This window comes from Corvus hawaiiensis, chromosome 11 (assembly GCF_020740725.1).
Source record: "Corvus hawaiiensis isolate bCorHaw1 chromosome 11, bCorHaw1.pri.cur, whole genome shotgun sequence".
NCBI classification, from domain to species: Eukaryota; Metazoa; Chordata; class Aves; order Passeriformes; family Corvidae; genus Corvus; species Corvus hawaiiensis.
Genome location: NC_063223.1, coordinates 14,047,558 through 14,066,500, shown reverse-complemented (window position 1 = coordinate 14,066,500; position 18,943 = coordinate 14,047,558). Strand labels below are relative to the sequence as shown.

Here is an 18,943-nt window from a genome sequence, read left to right as displayed (position 1 = left end):
AGTGTCACAGTCCTTGCAGTGGCACCCAGCAGTCTCCTGACCATGAAACAGCTCTTGAATCTGGTGTCCAAAATACTGGACTCTAGCCTCAAACTGAATCAGATGGGAGGAGCAGGTGGATTGGAAAGCAAAATCTCTCCTGACACAGTTATGTGGGAGGTAACATGTTCAACTAGTTAGTGCCTGAGGCTACAAGTGAGAAGACATGGATTTTACTTGTCTGTTACCAAGGCACTTTTTAAGCAGAAACACTCCGCCTCTCTTTAAACAGGAGTGTCCCTTCTGTAACTCAGAGATCTTGGTGTCAGCCAAGCCTTTGAGCTTGGATCCATAAATGGAACGTGTCAAAATATTGCAACATATCATTAACCTGCATGACAGCGTGAGATGAGACAAGCTAAGGACTGGCTTCTCCTGATGTCATTCCAAAGGCATGACACCAGCATGAAAACCTGTTTCAACCCAGTGGAAATCAGAGGAATTGGGCTGAGGCAGGCAAGTCTCCAGGTACAACACCTTCATGAGGCTTGCTGAGGTGTAGCTGGAAAATTTGACCTGAGAAGAGGATCAAGCAGATTTAAGCTGAGGAAGATCTGTGTGTGAGGAGGGCCTGGAACCCTCTGTATGTGGTGTTTGCTAGAGCAGAACGTGCAAACTTGACCAATGTATGGATTTTCTAAGGAGGCGTAGGCTCTGTACAGCAAACTTCAGCTTAGCAAAAGCCTTGCATTCCTACAGAAGCAAACCCTGCAGCCACGGGTGAGCCACAGGTAGAAAACCATGCCAGAATGTATCCTCCAGTCCTCGCAATGACTCAGATAACAAACATTCTCCTTGAAACTTCCCTGTCAGCCAGCTCTTACTGCTGAGAATAACGTGCTGGTGCTTAGCTGGCTATTTCCTTTAATTTCCTATATAAATCTTGGCTCATTTGTCACAGTTACTTCCTTGTTTACTATACTAAGTGTCTCTTTTGTCTGCCTGGTATTTGCACTGCTAATTATTGATCGTGTTTCCCTTTAGCAGCTGCTGTCCAAACTACGCCAAGTTTCTTCAGTCAGCTTTAAACTGTCCTTAAAAGCCAAACTCCAAGGCTGTTAATCATTCTCCCCCGCAGGGACTTATTATCGGATCTCCTTCAATTATTAACTGCCCTGCCTTGCCGCCACAGGCCGTACAGAATTCCTGCGCAGGTGCATCCTGCTTCCCCCCCGGAGGTGTGTGACGGTGGGTGCTGGATCGCAGAGCGCTCGCTGTTGGGTGGTAGGCTGTGCTGTGCGGGCTGGCCCAGGAGGTGGGATCAGGCTGTAAAGGACAGAGCCTGCCCGGCAAGGACGGACTCGAGACCGCCGGACCCGCCGAACCCCGGGGTCACTTTCTTGCCCATCCCCACCGACCCCGCGCTGGGGACCCACAGGTGGGTGGGGGACGAGGCGCCTTTAAAGCGCGGCGGGCCTGCCCCCTTGGTCCCGCCTCCCGGCCCTTTCTATTGGCTCGCTCCGCTGTTTCTTTTGGCCCCTTTGACAGCTTCTGCTCTCTGATTGGTCCATCCGGAGCCCTCTTGGGGACCGTCTCTCAATAGCGCCCCTGGGCTCGCTGTGGCGGCAGCGGCTGTGCTTGGCTGCGCGGCGCTGCGCTCGGGCCGCTCTTCAGCGACGCTCCCTGGCTGAGGGGAGCGGCAGGGCCGGGGCTGGGATGGCGGGGCCGGGGCCCCGGGACTGAGCGGCGGCGGGAGCGGGGCCGGGTGCGAGCGGGGCCCGGCGGGTACGAGCGGAGTGGGGCCGGCGGGAGGGGGTAACGGGGAGGGAGGGAGGGACGCTGGGGCGCCTCAGAGCGGGGCGGCGGGGCCGTGCTGCGCGGGGGCCGCGGGCCTCCGAGGGCCGCCCAGTGCAGCCCCGGGAGCCCCATGGCCGGAGCCTCAGGGGCACCGCTGGGCAGCTGAGGTGGGGTGGAACTGCGGCGCGTCTCCAGCTGTGTTGCTTTAGCAGCCTGGGAAGCAGGCGGCGCGTCCTCGCCAGCCTAGAACCAAGTGACCACGCACTGCTACTTCTCTTGCGTGTTGTGCACCCGCCTTCCAGAGGAATCAAAACCAAAACAGAAAAAACTCCGGGATATGCATTTCTAAAATCCACCTCTGGGCTAGGGTTCTCTGTCTCTGAGGGTTTGGGCTTGTTGTTGATACTTCTGCTTTCGGTATTATTCTTCGGTTTATTTTCCCCCGTTGTAGTTGCTTTCTTTTTAATCTTAGTTCAGAATGAGATGTGAGACTAAAACTAAAAACGATCACTGAGGGTAAACGCCTGTCTTAAGTTCTAAGAGTGAAATGAAAAATGCAGTTGTTGTGAGCAAAACAGAGGGTCGAAAAGCCTTCTTAAAATGGATGAGAACAAAAAAAGGCTTATTTTTTTCTTTTTTATGTTGGTGGGGATTTTGTTGTTGTTGTTGTTTTTTTACTTTTAGTGTTCTGGAGTATTTTTAAGCATTTAAGTTACTGCAGTAACAGTTGTATTTGAGCAGGCATCTGGTGAGTGCAGTTTTTATCGCACAAATAGAGTATTTTAAGAAGCAGTCCTAATCCTATCACGATCTGTACTTAAGAGACTTTCTGATGCTGTTTGCAGAAAGAAATAAATGTTTCGATTTTTTATTACAGCTGCAACTTGTGTAGTGTGTAATTCACCTTTCTGTAGGTGGGCTTTGAAAGAAGACAGAATTGCCAGTGATGTGAGCTCTGAATTTCACTGAGCTCTGATATTGTTACAGTGCCATGATTCGAGGAACAATATCCATTGGTGAGATAACATTTCCCTGAAGGTGCAGCAGAGCCTTTCTGAGAGCTCTGTCACTGCAGCCCAGGATTCATGCCTGTGGTCTTGCTCCAAATGCAGCTTGTCCAGGGCCTGGAGTGAGGGATTGGCTTCGACCAAGTCAGCCTGACTTCATTTGGAGTATAGAAAAACATCTTATTTTGTTTTCTGGTGTACAGAGCTGCCTGCTGGATGAAAAGGGGGGACCACGACTGCAGTACTGATTTCTTTTCATGCAGTTCTGGGTGATTTTACCCCATTGCATGGGCTGGGCTGGCTGAAGCGGGCAGTTCTGTGGAGGCAGGGTGTGGCGAGTGAGCTCTTGGATATGTTCAGCTGACTGGATTTATTTAGGACTAGACAGGGTGAGGACAGTGTGCTGAAAGGAGCAGTGTTGCTGGGAATGACAACCCCTAGCTGGATCCTTTCCATCAGTTCCTGGTCCTGTTGCTGTGGGATTTTTGCTGTTGATTTGGACAGGAGTGGGCCAGTTCTCCACATCCTTGCTGTAGGCCTTAGCTATTAGAAAAGCATGACCACAGTGTCTGATGGTCTTGGCTGCCCTTTCTTATCATGTTGGATGTTCTGTTACTCTGCTTTGTGTACACTTTACCTGGGGAGGACAAAAACAAGTACCAGGCTGTAGCAAGCAGCCTGGCTGAGAGGTGAGCTTGATTCTGCTTTGCCCTTTGAAACCTTGTGACTAGAGTTCTGTTATGTGTGGCCAACTCCTCTCCTTAGCAGCAGCTGCTGTTGTGTGATAGTGGTGGCTTCTAGCGAAAAATAATGGAGCCTGTTTGCTCTTTTCATAAGAAGTTGTTTTTCTGATGTAAATCTCTCACAGCTTTATGTTTGAGCTCTTTTCAGTGTGACAGGCAGATGGAATTTTTGTCCCAGAAGAGCTGCTAGGAGGTTGTGATGGTTCACAGTTGCTAATGTTATTCTGCCCGTGGTCTGTGAGGTTTTTCTCTACTTTTTCCCATCTTTTTAAAAAATCATGTAGAAATTTTTCTGTGTTGGAAATGTGACCGTACTTGCCCTCACTTCTACTGGGATGTAGTGGTGTTACAGAGGAAGAGAGTGGAGCAAAATTGTTGAGAAAATCCTTCTCTTAACAGTTCAGAGATGTGAGTAGCTGGAGGGAAGAGAGGACATTTCCAGAGATAAGTTTTGAATGTGAAGGTTGTTTGCTGGAACATCTGAGAAGCAGAATATTTTGGCCCAGGTTTTGCCATCTTGGCATGAAGTTGCTCCTTCCAGGTCTGTGTGTTTATTTACTGTGATGCCTCTCATGCAGCACAGCATTCGGCAGTCACAAAAGAAAATCCCAGCTCAGGGAGTATCTGTCAGCAAGGATGAATCAAAGGGAGGGTTTGTTGGCTGAGGGTGGGATAATTCCCTTGCCCCTTAGAGAACCTGGGAAGAGTCTCAGTCTCTGAAGGGAAAGAAGAGCCTGTTACTGACAGTCTCGAGCAATTTGTGGAGAAGGTGCTACTGAACTCTAAGAGCTCAGCAGATGACACAGGACTGTGCTGATGCTTTCCAGCTTGTGACTCACCCAGAACCTCTAAGGGAAAATACCTTCTCAGCCCTGTCATGGGGGCTGTCAGTTTTCAGCACGCAAGTCAGGGCTGGAGTCAAACAGGGAGAATTTTTTTTGAGATAAATCCTGGATTAGCTATAACACACAGACTGTTCAAGTGCTGTCCCTGGCAATGTGCATCTTTAAGATGTTGGCTGACAAGAGATTTATCATTTTTGCATCTGTGGGTTGTCTGTGATTTCTTCTTTAGGCATTGTCAGGAGGGGTGATTGGACCCTGTGTTTGTATTCATCTTGTAGCTACTGAAGTACCTTAACAGTCAGGGTTCTGCTTTAAAGTGGGAAGAGATTTGCTCAAAACCAGAATAGTTCTGGTGTCTTGCAAAGTGTTAGAAAAAGAATGCTGAATCTTGGTTTTTGCCAGTGCTGGGTTTGAAAGGTGAAGACTCTGTACAGTCCCTTTAGGTGGGGGTATGTGAGGCTCTCCCTGCTCTCAGACTTCATGGTTGGTAACAGCAATGGGTTTTCGGTAGGGGCCTTCATCTTTTCTTTCCAGTAGTTGAAATCAAGTCATTGACTGTCACTTCTTGATCTTGGGACCAAGAATGAGTGTCCTGGTAAAGTAGGGTTTTTGTCTCCATCTGATGATGCCATGTATTGCTGTCGAGTCTTGATTTCTTCTAGGAATATGCCAAAGCTCAGATAATCACAAGATTTATCCTCCATAGCACCATTTGAAGGTGCTTGTTACTGTGATATCGAAGTGTGGTTTTGTGCTGACCACTCTAATGGCTGTGTTCAGACTTAGGGCAGGTGGCATTTCATTGTGTAATACAGTCTTTGACATGATGATAATTGGCTATACCAAGCAGGAAGCAGTTGTGCAGGGGCTTAATGTCAAGGATGTGTTTTTTTAGCTCTGACTCACAACTGATTTAATATTGCTTATTTTCCCTGCTGTGATTGTCTTGCTCTGCTTGACCTGGACCAGAAGGAAGACAGGATGTTCCAGTCCATGATGTCTGTGATGACATTCTCTGTGTCTGACAACATCACACATTCAACTGCCCTGGTGACAGCACTGGATAATGTGACAACTCTCTCCCCGATGACAACGCAGGTGATCAACGACACGAACATCACAGTGCCACACAAGTGCCTGTTGTTGCTCTATGAAGACATTGGGAAGTCCAGGTGAGTTGGAGGAAATGGGACCACAGTCTGACCCTGGACCAAGGGAAAGAGCTTTGTTTGTTTCTCAGTTTGGTTGGGAAGGGACTGGGGCTGGTGCCTTCCCTTCTAGAGGCTGAAGAACAGGGATAAAACCTGTCTTACTTTTTGCAGAGTCCGCTACTGGGATCTTCTCCTCCTGGTTCCCAATGTGCTTTTCTTTATGTTTCTGCTCTGGAAGCTGCCCTCTGCCAGGGCCAAAATCCGGGTCACTTCCAGCCCAATCTTCACTACATTCTACATACTAGTGAGTACCATTCTGTGCCTTTGAACTGAGGACTGTTTTTTTAATTACCACTCATGAACAATGTCACTGAACTAGTGGAGAGAGCCTAGACGGGCTCTTGCAGGGATAAAATCTGCTTTTTGTTGAAGGTGTACTAGAAGAAGTAGACATAGACTTTTTTTTGCACTCTGAGTTCAGCTCTTAGTAGATACTGGGACCATATCTGCTGGATTTGAGTGGATTTTGTTCTCCTGTGGTGATTTCATTTTTCTTTTCCTTTTTTTCTTCCTTTGTTGCTTTGATGCCTTGGAATCTAGTATCTTATGCTTTCTTTGCTCCTTGCAGTAAGTAGCATGGGACACAAACCCAGCTTTTCATTGAGGTAGGGAAAGGAGAATAATTTGGGTGAAGCTGTTGAAAAGCTTGGTCATCTGCTGGAGAAAATGGTGATGTGACAGGGGTTCTGGTTAGTCTGGGAATGTAGAAATCCAACCCTGTTAGTTTCTTTCATATCATGTCAAAGTGGCCCCTGACTTGATCATGTTCTTGATAGTTCTTAAGGTGGAAACAGAATATACAGTACAGTTACAGTTCACAAACATCTAAGATCTTGCTGTTCTCCTCTCACCAGTTCTGTGATGCCCTGTGATACTGCTTACTGGATATCATAAGTGCAAGAACCTACCTGAATTAGTTTAAAAAGACCATTCAGAAGCTTTTTGATACCCTGGCTTGCCTCAGTATGTAACATGTGGTTGCTCTTCCTCAGTGAGGTTAGTACAGGCTGTGGAAGTGAATGTGTGTTTGAGTTGGATTAGATGGACACCTCTTTCCCTGGTCTGTACAGGTACTGCCATGGCAAAGCCCAAGAAGCTCAAAACCAAATCTGACCTGGTAGCCTCACCTTCACATTGGGAAGTCTTGTTAGCTCTTTCAGGCTATGTGTTGGGGTTCCGGGCTTCTGCACAATTTTGGATAACCATGTGTACACACAAATGTTTCAACCTTTAAAAAATATTACCATCCCTTTCCAGTCTGGATTTAAACCTTCCTACATTTTTCCAGTAATGCACATGATCAGTAGAAGTTTGTGCCAAAGGCTTTGAAAAACAAAACTCTTGATAAACCAAAGAGAGGAAAGTGAACTGACTTTATACTCTGGATGGCAACTCAGCCCCACATAGCTGCTCTCTCACGCCCCCTCACTGGAACAGGGGAGAGCATCAGAAGAGTAAAAGTGAGAAAACTTGTGGGTTGAGATAAACACAGTTTAATAAGCCAAAGCAAAAGCTGTGCACACAGGGAAAGCAAAGCAAGGCATTCATTTACCACTTTCCATGGGCAGGCTGGTGTTCAGCTGTTTCCAGGAAAGCAGGGCTCCATCACATGGTTACTGGGGAAGACAAACACCATCACTTTGAAAGTCTTTTCCTTCCTCCTTCTTCCTGGCTTTATGTGCTGAGCATGATGCCATATGGGATATTCCTTGGGCCAGTTGGGTTCAACTGTCCCAGTTGTCCCCTCTTAACTTCTTGTGCACCTCCAGGCAACTTGCTGCTGGAGTGGGGTGAGAGGCAAAAAATGCCTTACAGTCTGTGTAAGAGCAGTGCAGCAGTAGTGAAAACATTTGTGTTATCAACAGTTTTCAGCACAAAAATCCCAAACATAGCCCCATAACAGCTACTGTGAAGGAAATTCACTCTATCCCAGCCAAATCCAGCACACAGTCTTAGAGGAAAATGCTTGAACTCAGTTTCATATTCATTTCTTGAGTATATTATTGGGAAATGAGGATGGAAGTGTGTTCTGCAAGGACTTCCTTTAAATTGACTGTTTGTCATGTCTTAAAGGACTGCTTTCTTGTGGAGTTGGTGATTAATGTGAAGTTAACAGATTGGGAAGAGTCTCTACCTGCTTAGAGAGGAAACAAAAAGGTGTGTGCTCAGCTCCAGTGAGTTGTTGCATCTCTAGAACACCATTATATTCAGGGACCCTTATTTTTAGTCAGTGTTTTGTCATGGAGTTCTCCACCCCAGGAGGGATTGTTGTATTCTTCTTTCATGCCATTGCCATGTCTTCTTCCTCTAAGGAGATACTCATCTGTGGGTCACTTATTGGTCATTTCAATTCTGCAACCACCTTCGAATCAGCTTTGACTCTTGGTTCTCTGATAGGTTTAGCTGTCTCCTACCTTCATCATTAGGATCAGCCTGGGACTCAGAGAATTTTATCTGGAAAAATCCACTTTCTTAAAGTGTAAGTCTGCATAGTGGAGTGTAGATACATCCAGCTGAGCTCTTAATTGCATAGTATGGCAGTGACAGCACAGGGTAACTGAGCCTTGCTGAGCTGTCATGTTTAAATGGTACATGAAGTGAGTGAGATCTGTGTTGCACTGTGCAGCAGGGTAAGATGTTTTAAAGCTGGTGGCTGCAGGTGACTTTTCCTCTGCATTTCTGAGCATTATCAGTGTGGAGTGAGAGAACTGCAGGTTTAATTTTGTCACAGTTGTGTAGTGGGGTAGTTGGTATTGAGTGGTTTCTGGTATCTGATGTGATTGGTTTAGTCAGACATACCAACCATTTGGTTTTGTAATTCAGGATATGTTTTCTATCTGTTTCTTTTTCTCCTCCCCTGCCCCAGTGGAATGAAGGGTGGGAAGACTGTAAAGATACTGGTGTAAAGACTGGGTGAAGAACTCTTTGGAGCTTAATCTGACTGCTGAGGCAATTGTTCCTTCCTAAATTCTAAGGCAGTACTCCTATCTAAGAGGTCTGAGGAATCTGTTTCAGGAAATTAACTCTAGTCTGCCACAGGAAATTCTTAGTACTCATTATCAGACTTGAAAGCTGACCTGGAAATGGTATTCTAGAAGGGTTTCTGATCGCTACTGCATATGTGCCCTTTGACATGAGCTCACTTTTGCTCTTTTTTTGCAGGTATTTGTGGTGGCTTTAGTTGGCATTGCCCGAGCTGTTGTCTCCATGACTGTGAGTGCCTCTGATGCTGCCATGGTTGCTGACAAGGTAGGTGCAACACTGACGTTAGAGGCTGTGCTTTGTGTACTTCTGATCACAGCACTCTGCTCTGGCTTCCCTCTTACATGTGTGCAAGGATAATGTGGTTTTTTGCAGTACTTTCAGCTATGTGTACTATGGAATCCTGTTTTGATAGGTGGATCTAAATCATCACAACATCCAGCATGGTAAAACAATGGATTTTCTAAAATAGACACACAAATAGTGGCAGCAAAAGTTTCCTGTTACAGGGATGAAATGATTCTCTTTTGCAAGAGGTAAAGAGCTGCTGTTGCGAGTGGCTGGATGTTTGTAGCATTTTTATTCACCTCTGTCCAACAGATGTAGGCCCAGGACTTGAATAATGAAGAAGAGGTGGAAAGGTGTTTTTCTTCTGCTCTGGTGTTGCTGCTGAGTGCAGCAACTGGGAAATCATGTAGCAAGACAGATACTGACAGTTTTTTTTGTAAACACGTCCTATCCTGTCTATTATGTTTCTTCTGTGTCCTCTCATATATATGCACACACACACTGTGTGTTTGCTGGGATTAGAAGTGTCTTATCCAATGCCTCTTAAAATATTATGTATCTTCAAGAGAGAGTACTATTCAGTGTTCAGAGATAAAGGGTTAATAAGCCAGAATTTGTGTCCTTGTTCTAGGTTTGGCACTGATTTATTGCATGACTCCCTGAAAAGTTGCCTCACCTGCTTTTTATTGGTCTTGTTTCATCAAATAAAACATGAGATTGCAAATGACAGGCTGGAATGGGCCGTGCTTTTTACTTGAATATGCTTTAGATTTAAGGACCAGTAGCTTTGGAAGAGGGCAGAATACGGAGTTTTAAGAACTGACCTTGTTTAATACTATACTTTTGAGATCGTCATGGGCTTGTGCTCTTTGGGAGCACAGCAGCAAGAATATACCTGAGACAAGTGACAGATCCTCAGCTGAGGCAAACTGTGGCCACTTCCTCTCTGTAGACCTGCTGTTTGCTTGTTCCCACACAACTGTTCTGTTCCACAGGCACGAACAGGGCTTGGAACAAGCATGTGATCAGTATCCCTACAAAGCGTGAGACGTGCTTGTAGAAATGACCAGCCATTCAGAGGTTGCTATCCCCTGGAGTTTTGATTTATTAACTTCAAACTGGTTCCTGGCTCCATCTAATCATGTTTGTCTGGTCTCTGTTATCCCTCAGATCCTGTGGGAGATCACAAGGTTCTTCCTTCTGGCGATTGAACTGAGTGTGGTGATTCTAGGCCTTGCCTTTGGTATGTGTCAGGAGGTTTTTGAGTGCTTTGAATGTTTTCTATTCCCTTTCCTTCCACAGAGGCTGCATCTGTAAGTTCATGGTGGTGCTGATTCTATAAAGTGAGGAGGCTGTAGAATAAATACAAAGGACAAATTGTGGAGTTGTAGTTAGAAATGGCTGAAGGCCTGATTATACCTTAGAGATCTATGGCTTGTGCCATTTAAGGGTTTACATGAGCTTTGTTTGTCCTGCACTCGTATGATGGAGTAATTTAGGTAAGATTTTTATGCCAAGATCAACAGTCTGATCTTTGCTTCAACCCCATTTTATTTAGGATGGGCCCTTCTATCCCCTTTATCCCATCCTTGATTGGTTTGATCTGTCCTGGCTGCATTCAAATGCTTTATCTGTACCTGCAATTGTAATTCTGCTTTTTTCAGTTGTGCAAGTGAAAATGCCTCTCCCTGTGGGTCAGAGTAGAGGGGAGGGTAGGTGTCACTGTTGCATCTGTCAGTGGGACATGTGAGCAGTATCCTTTTCATCTTTTGAGTGCTCATAGAATAATTTAGGTTGAAAGGAGCTTCTGGAAATTGCCTGCTTCAGTATATTCCAGTAGAGATTTCTCTACCCCAGCCTCCCATCAACTCTTCTCCCTGAGAAGCTTTATAGCATCTCAGTGTACATGATGCTGGAGTCATTGCTTTTTTTTCTTTTTTTTTTTCTTTCCTGTAACCCCAGCAGAAGGACTTAGTGGTTTTCTCTGTATTAGTGTGGACAGGAGGAAAGCAAGTTAAAATCTGTTGTTTTGTAAGTAGGATTTTGCCTGTGAAAGGCTCAACTCTCCAAACAGGGTTTAGTGAGCTTTAACCTTCCCTTGAAGGCCTCTGGAAATACAAGTGTTTTCCTTTATTGGTTCTGGAAAGAACTGATTTTAACCAGTGCTGGGATTACTTCCTGAGTCACTTCTGTACCCCATAATTACAGGTCACCTGGAGAGCAAGTCGAGCGTGAAACGTGTGCTGGCAATCACCACTGTGCTGTCTCTGGCATATTCTGTCACCCAGGTGAGTACGTTGAAGCAGAAGAATTTGCAAAAGAAGGGACTTGGCTTGAAGTTAAGCAGTTAAGAGTGTGACTCCTATCTGAAAGAGGCAGCTTTGCTCTTTGGATGAGGATTTGGAGAAAGACTGAATGCTTGTGGCAGTGTATAAGCAGATAGTATCTGCTTGTCCTCTTTACTGCATCAATAGCTCAGATAAGGTGAAGAAGTAAGATGAGGTTTGGATGGATTGCCTTGTTTAGTGAATCTTGGAACAAGAGTGAGGTTTTCCACATCTGAGCCACAAGTTCTGGATCTGGCCTCAAGGGCCTTGAAAACCATGTGCTTGCCAAGTAAGGGCACTGCAGTGGCCTCTTGTCTGCCGAGTCTATGAGAGTTGAGAGCTCTTGCTTCTCTTCAGACTAGCAGCTGGCTTGCTGGCTCAGTTTATTAGACGTGTCTTCATGTCCCTGAACAATGCAATCTGTGTCTGGGTTTATTCTCCTCCTCGGCATGTCAGTGGTCAGCCCATGTCTCTGTACTCAGGGCAGCGCCAAAATAACACACAGAGCTTTGTTCTGGGACCAGGCTCTTGGCTGCAGAGGCAGTGAGCTGATCATTACCACATGATAAAGTTGGAGGAGCCTCATAAAATATCAAGTGTTTGAGCTATATCTGGGTTCAGTAGTGCGTACAAGCAGTCTCCACTGTCTGTATGGTAGCTCCTGTGCAAGACAGTGTCCTTTCCCCAGCTGATATTCTGGATGTTTCAGCAGAAAGGTCTACTTTAAAGATGGAAATGGAGCTCTTGGTCTGTTTTAGATAAGTGCTTGTATCCGATGTCTAGCTCAGTCTCTCATCTGGAATGTCACTGATGCCAGTTTCTGTCAGATGCAGATTCCTGCCACTTGTTTTCTCCTCACTTCTTGTCTTCAGTTTCTTCCTCTTCTGTGTGAGCGTAACTTGGTCTAAGCAGGGCAGGGCTTGGTTGGGTCGTGGGGGCAGGCCAGCTGTTTTTTGAACTTCTTTAAATGTAGTGTTCCTTGTCCAGACATGCATTTCAGTGAGGATACCACCTGTGACAGAATCATGTTGGTGCCACTTCTCTCCTAGGGCACCCTGGAAATCCTGTACCCTGATGCCCACCTCTCAGCAGAAGACTTCAATATCTATGGCCATGGAGGGAGACACTTCTGGCTTGCCAGCTCCTGTTTCTTCTTTCTGGTAAGTACTGGGAATGTGTTATGCACTCTGGTGGCTTCTTTGTGTTTTCTAAATGGAGCAAGGAGGATGATTTGAGTACAGTAATGCCCTAATCCCCCTCTTGCCTCCTACAGCACAGCATTGATGCTTCTCTTGTGGTGGGGAAGCTGAAGCAATAAAGGTGCAATGAGAGTGGTGTTAGCTGGGGCAGCTGGATTCCAGCTGAACTCAGATGTTCTTCCCTCCCTTGTTTCTCAGTGACAGCTGTTTTATGCTGATGGGGGTGAGTTGTGGGGCCTTCCCATCTGTGCTGTGTTTAATGTTGAGGGTTTGTGCCTCTGCCTTGAGACATGTAGGGAGTACATGGTACCACACACCATCCCTGAAAAGATTGTTGAGTTCAGGTGCCAAGAAGCCATGGAACTATTAGTTCTTTGTCTCAACAGGTCTATTCCTTGGTGGTGATTCTTCCAAAAACTCCTCTGAAAGACCGGATTTCTTTGCCTTGTAAGTAACTGTAGTGTTTTCCATAGTATAGTTGGGTACAGCATCAGGATAAAGCATAGGTGGAAGTAAAAGGTTCCTGTATGTGTTCATACTGCAGATGCATTCCATGTCTCAGGGTTCAGATAACATGGCAAAGGACTGATAATTTATCCCTAGAAAAATTAGTACGTTGTGTCTTTTGGAGAGCAGAGTAAGAGCAGTTACACTGCTACTTTAGTAGCTAGACAATTACATAAGAAAACAAGACCTACTGCTCAGTTAATGATACAGGTATTATGTAAATATGTAATCTTCTGAGAACCTTAAGAAATGGCTTCTTAATAACAGCTTCCTTTGAAATGCACACAGGATGTTAAAGTGTGCATGCTAGTCATCCCCTGGGAAGGGAAGGCTAAGTGGGAGCTGCTCAACAGTTTTTATCTGGGCTTTTACTTTATTAAGATGCTTGTTTGCTTGTTTTTTTGTTGTTGTTGCATAATATCTACAGTTCTTGAATAGAGCTGTTATTAAAGTGTTTGTGCTGAGCTCTTCTCTCTCTAACTAGTGTTGGCATTCATGTGTGGGTACCCTGAGGGAGGGGATATGTATGTCACAGGCACAGGTCCTGGGCCTGATCTGCCTGGTGTCCAGCATACCCTGCTGCTCCTGTCAGGGTCTCCTGAGCAGTTTTATTAGTGCTGTACATTGGAAGGGCACAGCTTCTGGTTCAGCTGGGTTGTCTTTGTTTGTTTTTCTTGCATTCAGTTATGTGACTGACACTGGTTGCAGGCGCTTGCCAGTAAATCTTTGCATGTGTTGCCATAACCATGCTTTCAAAACCCATCTTCTGTGTGTAATATACACATGCAGGAGGGTATGGTTTAGTCCATTATACCACCATCAATCCTGCCAGCATGGGACAGGAAAATGCAGTCTTAATTCTTCAGCAGTTCTTAAAGAGACAAGGTGGTGAGAAGCTTCTGTTGGATTTGGCATCTCCATCAAACAGATTTCCACTGGTCTGGTGTTTGAGGTTGAGCTTCATGTGTATCCGTGTCTTTCCCACAGCCAGGAAGAGTTTTTATGTTTATGCTGGCATTCTGGCACTGCTGAACCTGGTGCAGGGCCTGGGCAGTGCCCTCCTCTGTGTGGATATCATAGAAGGACTGTGGTATGTACACCGGGGGAGGAGGTCTGCAGCCCTGGATCTTGTGTTGTGTTTGAGTGTCCTTCAACACTGCCTCTCCCAAGAAAACAAACCTATGCTGTGTTCCTAAGAAGGAATAAACCTGTTGGTTCTGTTTTGTGCCAAAAGACCTCTAAGTAATCAGGAAACTCCCAGTGGAGAGGTTGTGGAGCTGCATGGGCTGCAGTGCTCTTGAGGTGGTGTGAATTCACTGATGTCTGGCCATTAGTAGGTAATAAGAGAGGAAAGTCCATTTGCTAGAAATACGGAGACACCCTTATATTTGGAGTCTCGTTCTGCAGGGATCAGTGTCAGATCTGCGAGTCAAATTTGGGAGCACTGAAACTCTGCTCTTGGTCAGACCTTGGGTTTTGGCATGGTTCCCCTGAGTGTCTAGAAGCAGTGACACATGTTGATGACAATGGTTGTTACTTTGCATCAGTTTAAATTTGTTTAGCATGACTTTTGTTGATCTCTGGACACTTTGGAGGGAAATCGGATCATTTGGGAGGATGTGAGTGGTGTTACCTGTATTGTGCTCGAGTGCTAAATCCCTTCCTGTTCCCTTTTGCTGTTGACAGCTGTGTTGATGCTACCACGTTCCTTTACTTCAGCTTCTTTGCACCTCTCATCTATGTGGCATTCCTGAAAGGTTTCTTTGGGTGAGTAGCCAGGAACAGGAGTTCAGATGGGTGTATATATTTTCATTTAGTTGTTTTGCACTCAGGTTCTCTCAGTCTGTACAATAAAGACAGCAACTAGAAGGCCAGTTAGAGAACCAGTCTCAATTTCTGCCCTTGAAGAATTTCTTGTGTGACCCGGGGCTGCTTACTTCTGTGCAGGGCTCCTTTGTATGCAGAGCAGAGCTGATGGCTGTATTGCTCTCACACACGTCAGAGGATCACTTCTTCAGCATCAGCATCCTGTGTAGTACAAAGCTTTTCTGCTGAAGTTGATAGCTAAATGCTTAATGAGGGATTGAGTCCTGGGAGCTTAAACGGTCTTCTGTGTGGTATTTGGTGTAAATTTGTAGAAAGGATGTGGAGGTTGAGTAACTCTTCTGCCGAGGACTCCACCATGGGCCCAAAAATCACCAGTGAAAAGCTCTGGGAAGGGCGATTCTCGGGCCGGGGTCGCCGCCGTGTGGCCACTCACAGGAACTGCACCTTGGTGCAAAAACTCGAGTGGTTTATTGTAGGGTTTAGTATTTGTTGGTCATTAGCAAGAAACAGCCGGCTTTAAAATAACTAAGAACATAAATTACTTCTAAAATATAAAAATGTACCTCTGCATCCCTTTGAAATTAGAAGGGAACACTGTCTGGAGTTAAAGATGGAAACTGCTGATCCACAAGTGTTTGTGTTTTGGTTTTCATGGTGTGCACTGGTGGAACTTGAAGTGTACTCCTGTTGTGACTCATTTTGGTGTCAGTAGCCAGGCTGCTGTGGAGTTCAGTAGTGTTTGTGTGCTGTTGCCCATAGTAATTCAAAACTCCCAAAGATGAGAACACTTCTCCCACAGTAAAGTCAGGATTCTGCCACGTGTATTTCTGTTAAGTGACTTCATCTGAAGCTTCATTTAGCATTACTTTATGTACTCTGCCACAGATTTCTAGACCAAAAGCTCATTTAAAGGGTGTTTAAGGTCTGAATGCACAATTTCTTAGTGCTGATGAGTTTCAGTTAAGGATAGGTGGCTGTGATACCACATTGGTTAAACATGCATTTTAAATCTTTCTTTACTTCAGGTCTGAACCAAAGATCCTTTTCTCCTACAAATGTCAGGTGGATGAACCTGAGGATGTGGATGTGCACCTACCCCACCCTTATGCTGTTGCCAAGAAGGAAGGAATGGATTCTGGGTTCTACTCAAGCACTCAGATTGACACCACAGCCTACCTGGACGACGTGGCCTCTATGCCATATCACGTGGGAAGCATCAACAGCATAGACAGTGACCGCTGGAAATCTATCAATGCCTGAGGCAGGACACCTGAATCATATGATGCCTCATTCCTTTCCTTCCACACTCCCTGATATCACAGCTGTTAGAATGTCCACTGGAAATCTGTCCTTGGCTACCTGCCACAGCTTTCCTCTTGTCTTTAGGATTTCCAAAACCTATCATGGAACTAAGTTGGCAGCCCAGACCCTTTTGGGAAGAGCACTTTGTTTCTACCTGAGAACAATGTAGAGCAGTTTTGTTCATAAACCTTTAAACACTGAACTTTCCTGATCTTCCATGTTCCAGATGTGAATATAACCCAGAAGATAGCCCTGGCTGGCACCTCTTCCATTTCAGTGACTGAAAGCACTCATCTGCCACTTAAGGGAATGGTTTTTAGGGATGAGGGTGCCGATTTGACTGCTGTATTGTACATATATAGCACGATTTTGGTGGTTGAAACCAAAGATGGTCTTCCTGGGCTTTTTCAAGCAGCATGGCTGCCTGCATCTTGCCATAATGCAACAACACAGGTGGTGATAGTATCTGAAGAGGGAGGCTGGTCACTGGGGCTCACCCCTGGTTTCAGCTAACACTGATGAAAATTGTGAATTGAAGTTGCTAGTGGTTAAAAGGAGTGTTCTGAGTGTGTGGGGGAAAAGAGGTATGAGGAGGAATTAACTGTTCTCTGTGTCCAGGGAACATTTGGAGAAGGCTGGTAGCTCACAGCATGGATGTGAAGTGACTGAACAGCAGGGAGACAGAAGGACAGACAGTGCTGCTGTCTAGCAGGAGCTGTGAACCAATCTGTGGAGGCTGTAGAGCTGTGCATTTGAGCTCACAGGAAAATCTTAAGTAACAACACTGAATCAGAGCTGAGTTTCAAGAGTAAAACCTGTGAGGTAGGTGCATTTTCCATCTGCACCCTGCTTCACGGCTTTGGCAGGGGCTCAGGGAGTGCTGTGGAGGAGGAAGATGACTCTGCAGATGAAGGCTCCAGAGACATTCAGGTGCTTGAGGCAGAGCAGAAGCCTATGATGAGTCCAAGCTGTCAGAATATAGTGACTGGAAACTCAAACACCTTAGGGGTGCTAGAATCAAGCTGGCTGGTGTGCTCCAGTGGGAGAGGAGTGGGAGATGGTTGTGTATCTCTGGCAGTGTCCCCTTACGTTGCAGTTCAGATCCCCAGACTGCTGCTGGTCTGAGTAAGTTTTATGGCTTGATATGTTGAAAATACTTATGTGCATGTGGAAAGTGGTCCTTTCAAAGACTTTCTGGCACTTCTTATTAACCTCTTCCATGCTGGAAAAGGGACTGTTGTCTGAGCTGTCTGGCATGCAGTTTCAAGACGTGGTGTTCCAATCCAGCGACTGTTCATATAAAGGCTGCATCAGTCTGGTTTCTGGGATATCCTGTGCTTTCCAAGGATGAAGATGAATATTCCTCTAGCTTTGGGGGTGCTTTCCTACCTGAGTCCTCCAGGTAGGTGGAGATCTGCTATAAGCAACTTTCCACTAGGGATGGTAGAAAGAGGGAATTTGCAATGTTAGGGACCTGTGTGAATCTCTTGCCTCAACTTACTGCTGTTCCTGAAGAATACTGAGGTAAGAGTTTCTGGGAAATTGTTATGCAGGGTGCAGTGTGGAGGTGTTGGTTTGGATCATTAGCAGGTAGAGGAAGGTGTTCACTACCAGGTGTTCCCACCACAGGGAAAGAAAACATGGGTAAGAACATGAAGTTCATATTGATTGCCAAAACTATGCAGGCCTTTGCTTATCTTTTTTTTGTTAATGAGCAATGCAGCTTCTCTGTCTGCCTGGGGACTTTGCCCTGTAGGCCTAAGTAGCACTGGCACCTTGAAAACAAACAATGCCCCTACACACCCTCCCCTTTTTTTTTTTTTTAATTTACTTTTGGGGGAAAAAAGGCTTCCATCTGTCTGTGTGCTAGAGCTGACTAGTTTCTTGTAGGTCACAGGCTTTCTCATTTCCACTTCATGCAATGACTGCAAGGGCTGGACAAGCAGCTGGCCAAGTCAGCCTTTGCCACATTAGAGGAGTGTTCCATGCTCCTCTGTCACTGCTGTGAGTCAGCCTGAGCCATGCTGGACTGCTTGCTGTAAAAGGGATGGATGATGTGATGCCTAACTGGCTGTGCTGCTGCTCCTAATGCTGCTTACAACACTGATCCCAAGCTGCTGTTGGTTAGAAAGGGTGGGGGAACCTGCAAAGCTTCCCTGGGCCTTGGACAGAGTCAAGAGAGATGAAGATTTCAAAGCAGTTGAGAACTAAAGGAGCAACTGCTTTTCCATCCCAAGGAGTGTTTGTTGACTTTCAACACCCTGACTGAAAGGACTTACCTGCCCTCCTTGATGATGTGAAGAGCCTGTTATGAATTTGCCTTTTTACCATCTAAATTCAGTGCTGAAGGATCACCTGTGCAGGTTGTCAACACATCCATCCTGCCCTTTGCTGGCAGGACTCCAGTATTTCTGGAATGTCCCATGTTCTGCTGCTGAGGAGCTTCTGCACTAGGTCATGGATTGACCTTCCTCCTGTTGTGTATTTATGTATATATAATGCTTTGGGCCATCTTTAAAGTGGTTCTTGAGCAGAAGTGTGTTATGTGTGGAAGGGGTGGTAAAAAGAAAATATAGAATAAATGTATATTTTTCTTTGTAAAATATATAAAATTAAGTTTGGCATAAATGGTCATACTTTATTTCTCAAATGAGACAGATCGGGGAGAAAAAATAACTTGAAGATTTAAGAAAAAAAAAAAAAAAGATTGCAGGAAGGCATGGGTACAGATGTGATGTGGTTTTGTTTGCCTTTGCCCACTCTTCCTGCTGGATCCTTGCAGGTGATGTCTGCCACCTGGCTGGAGTTACACCTGGAAAGGGCCTAGGGAAGGATGACAGGAATAAGCACAGTTACAGAAGGACTTCTGGAGGAGTAATTAAATGGTTGAGAATTTGCCAGCCTGGAAGAGCAGTGGTGTAGGCCTGTG

The 18,943-nt window shown here is 45.6% G+C and overlaps 1 protein-coding gene across 5 annotated transcripts; it reads left to right on the top strand.

Annotated features, from left to right (window-relative positions):
• Positions 1-1,310: 1,310 nt before the first annotated feature.
• TPRA1 (transmembrane protein adipocyte associated 1) lies at positions 1,311-18,642 on the top strand. 5 transcript variants are annotated; one of them, XM_048315720.1, is made up of 11 exons: positions 1,311-1,417; positions 5,341-5,543; positions 5,694-5,826; positions 8,745-8,831; positions 10,023-10,095; positions 11,061-11,140; positions 12,229-12,339; positions 12,765-12,825; positions 13,873-13,975; positions 14,572-14,652; positions 15,738-18,642. In XM_048315720.1, the coding sequence occupies exons 2-11, from the start codon at positions 5,353-5,355 to the stop codon at positions 15,970-15,972; spliced, it is 1,155 nt and encodes a 384-aa protein (XP_048171677.1). In that variant the 5' UTR covers positions 1,311-1,417; positions 5,341-5,352; the 3' UTR covers positions 15,973-18,642. The 5 variants fall into 5 exon arrangements, with proteins under 5 accessions (XP_048171677.1, XP_048171679.1, XP_048171676.1 ...); XM_048315719.1 differs by lacking the exon at positions 1,311-1,417 and adding an exon at positions 1,615-1,744; XM_048315718.1 differs by lacking the exon at positions 1,311-1,417 and adding an exon at positions 1,615-1,764.
• Positions 18,643-18,943: the final 301 nt, after the last annotated feature.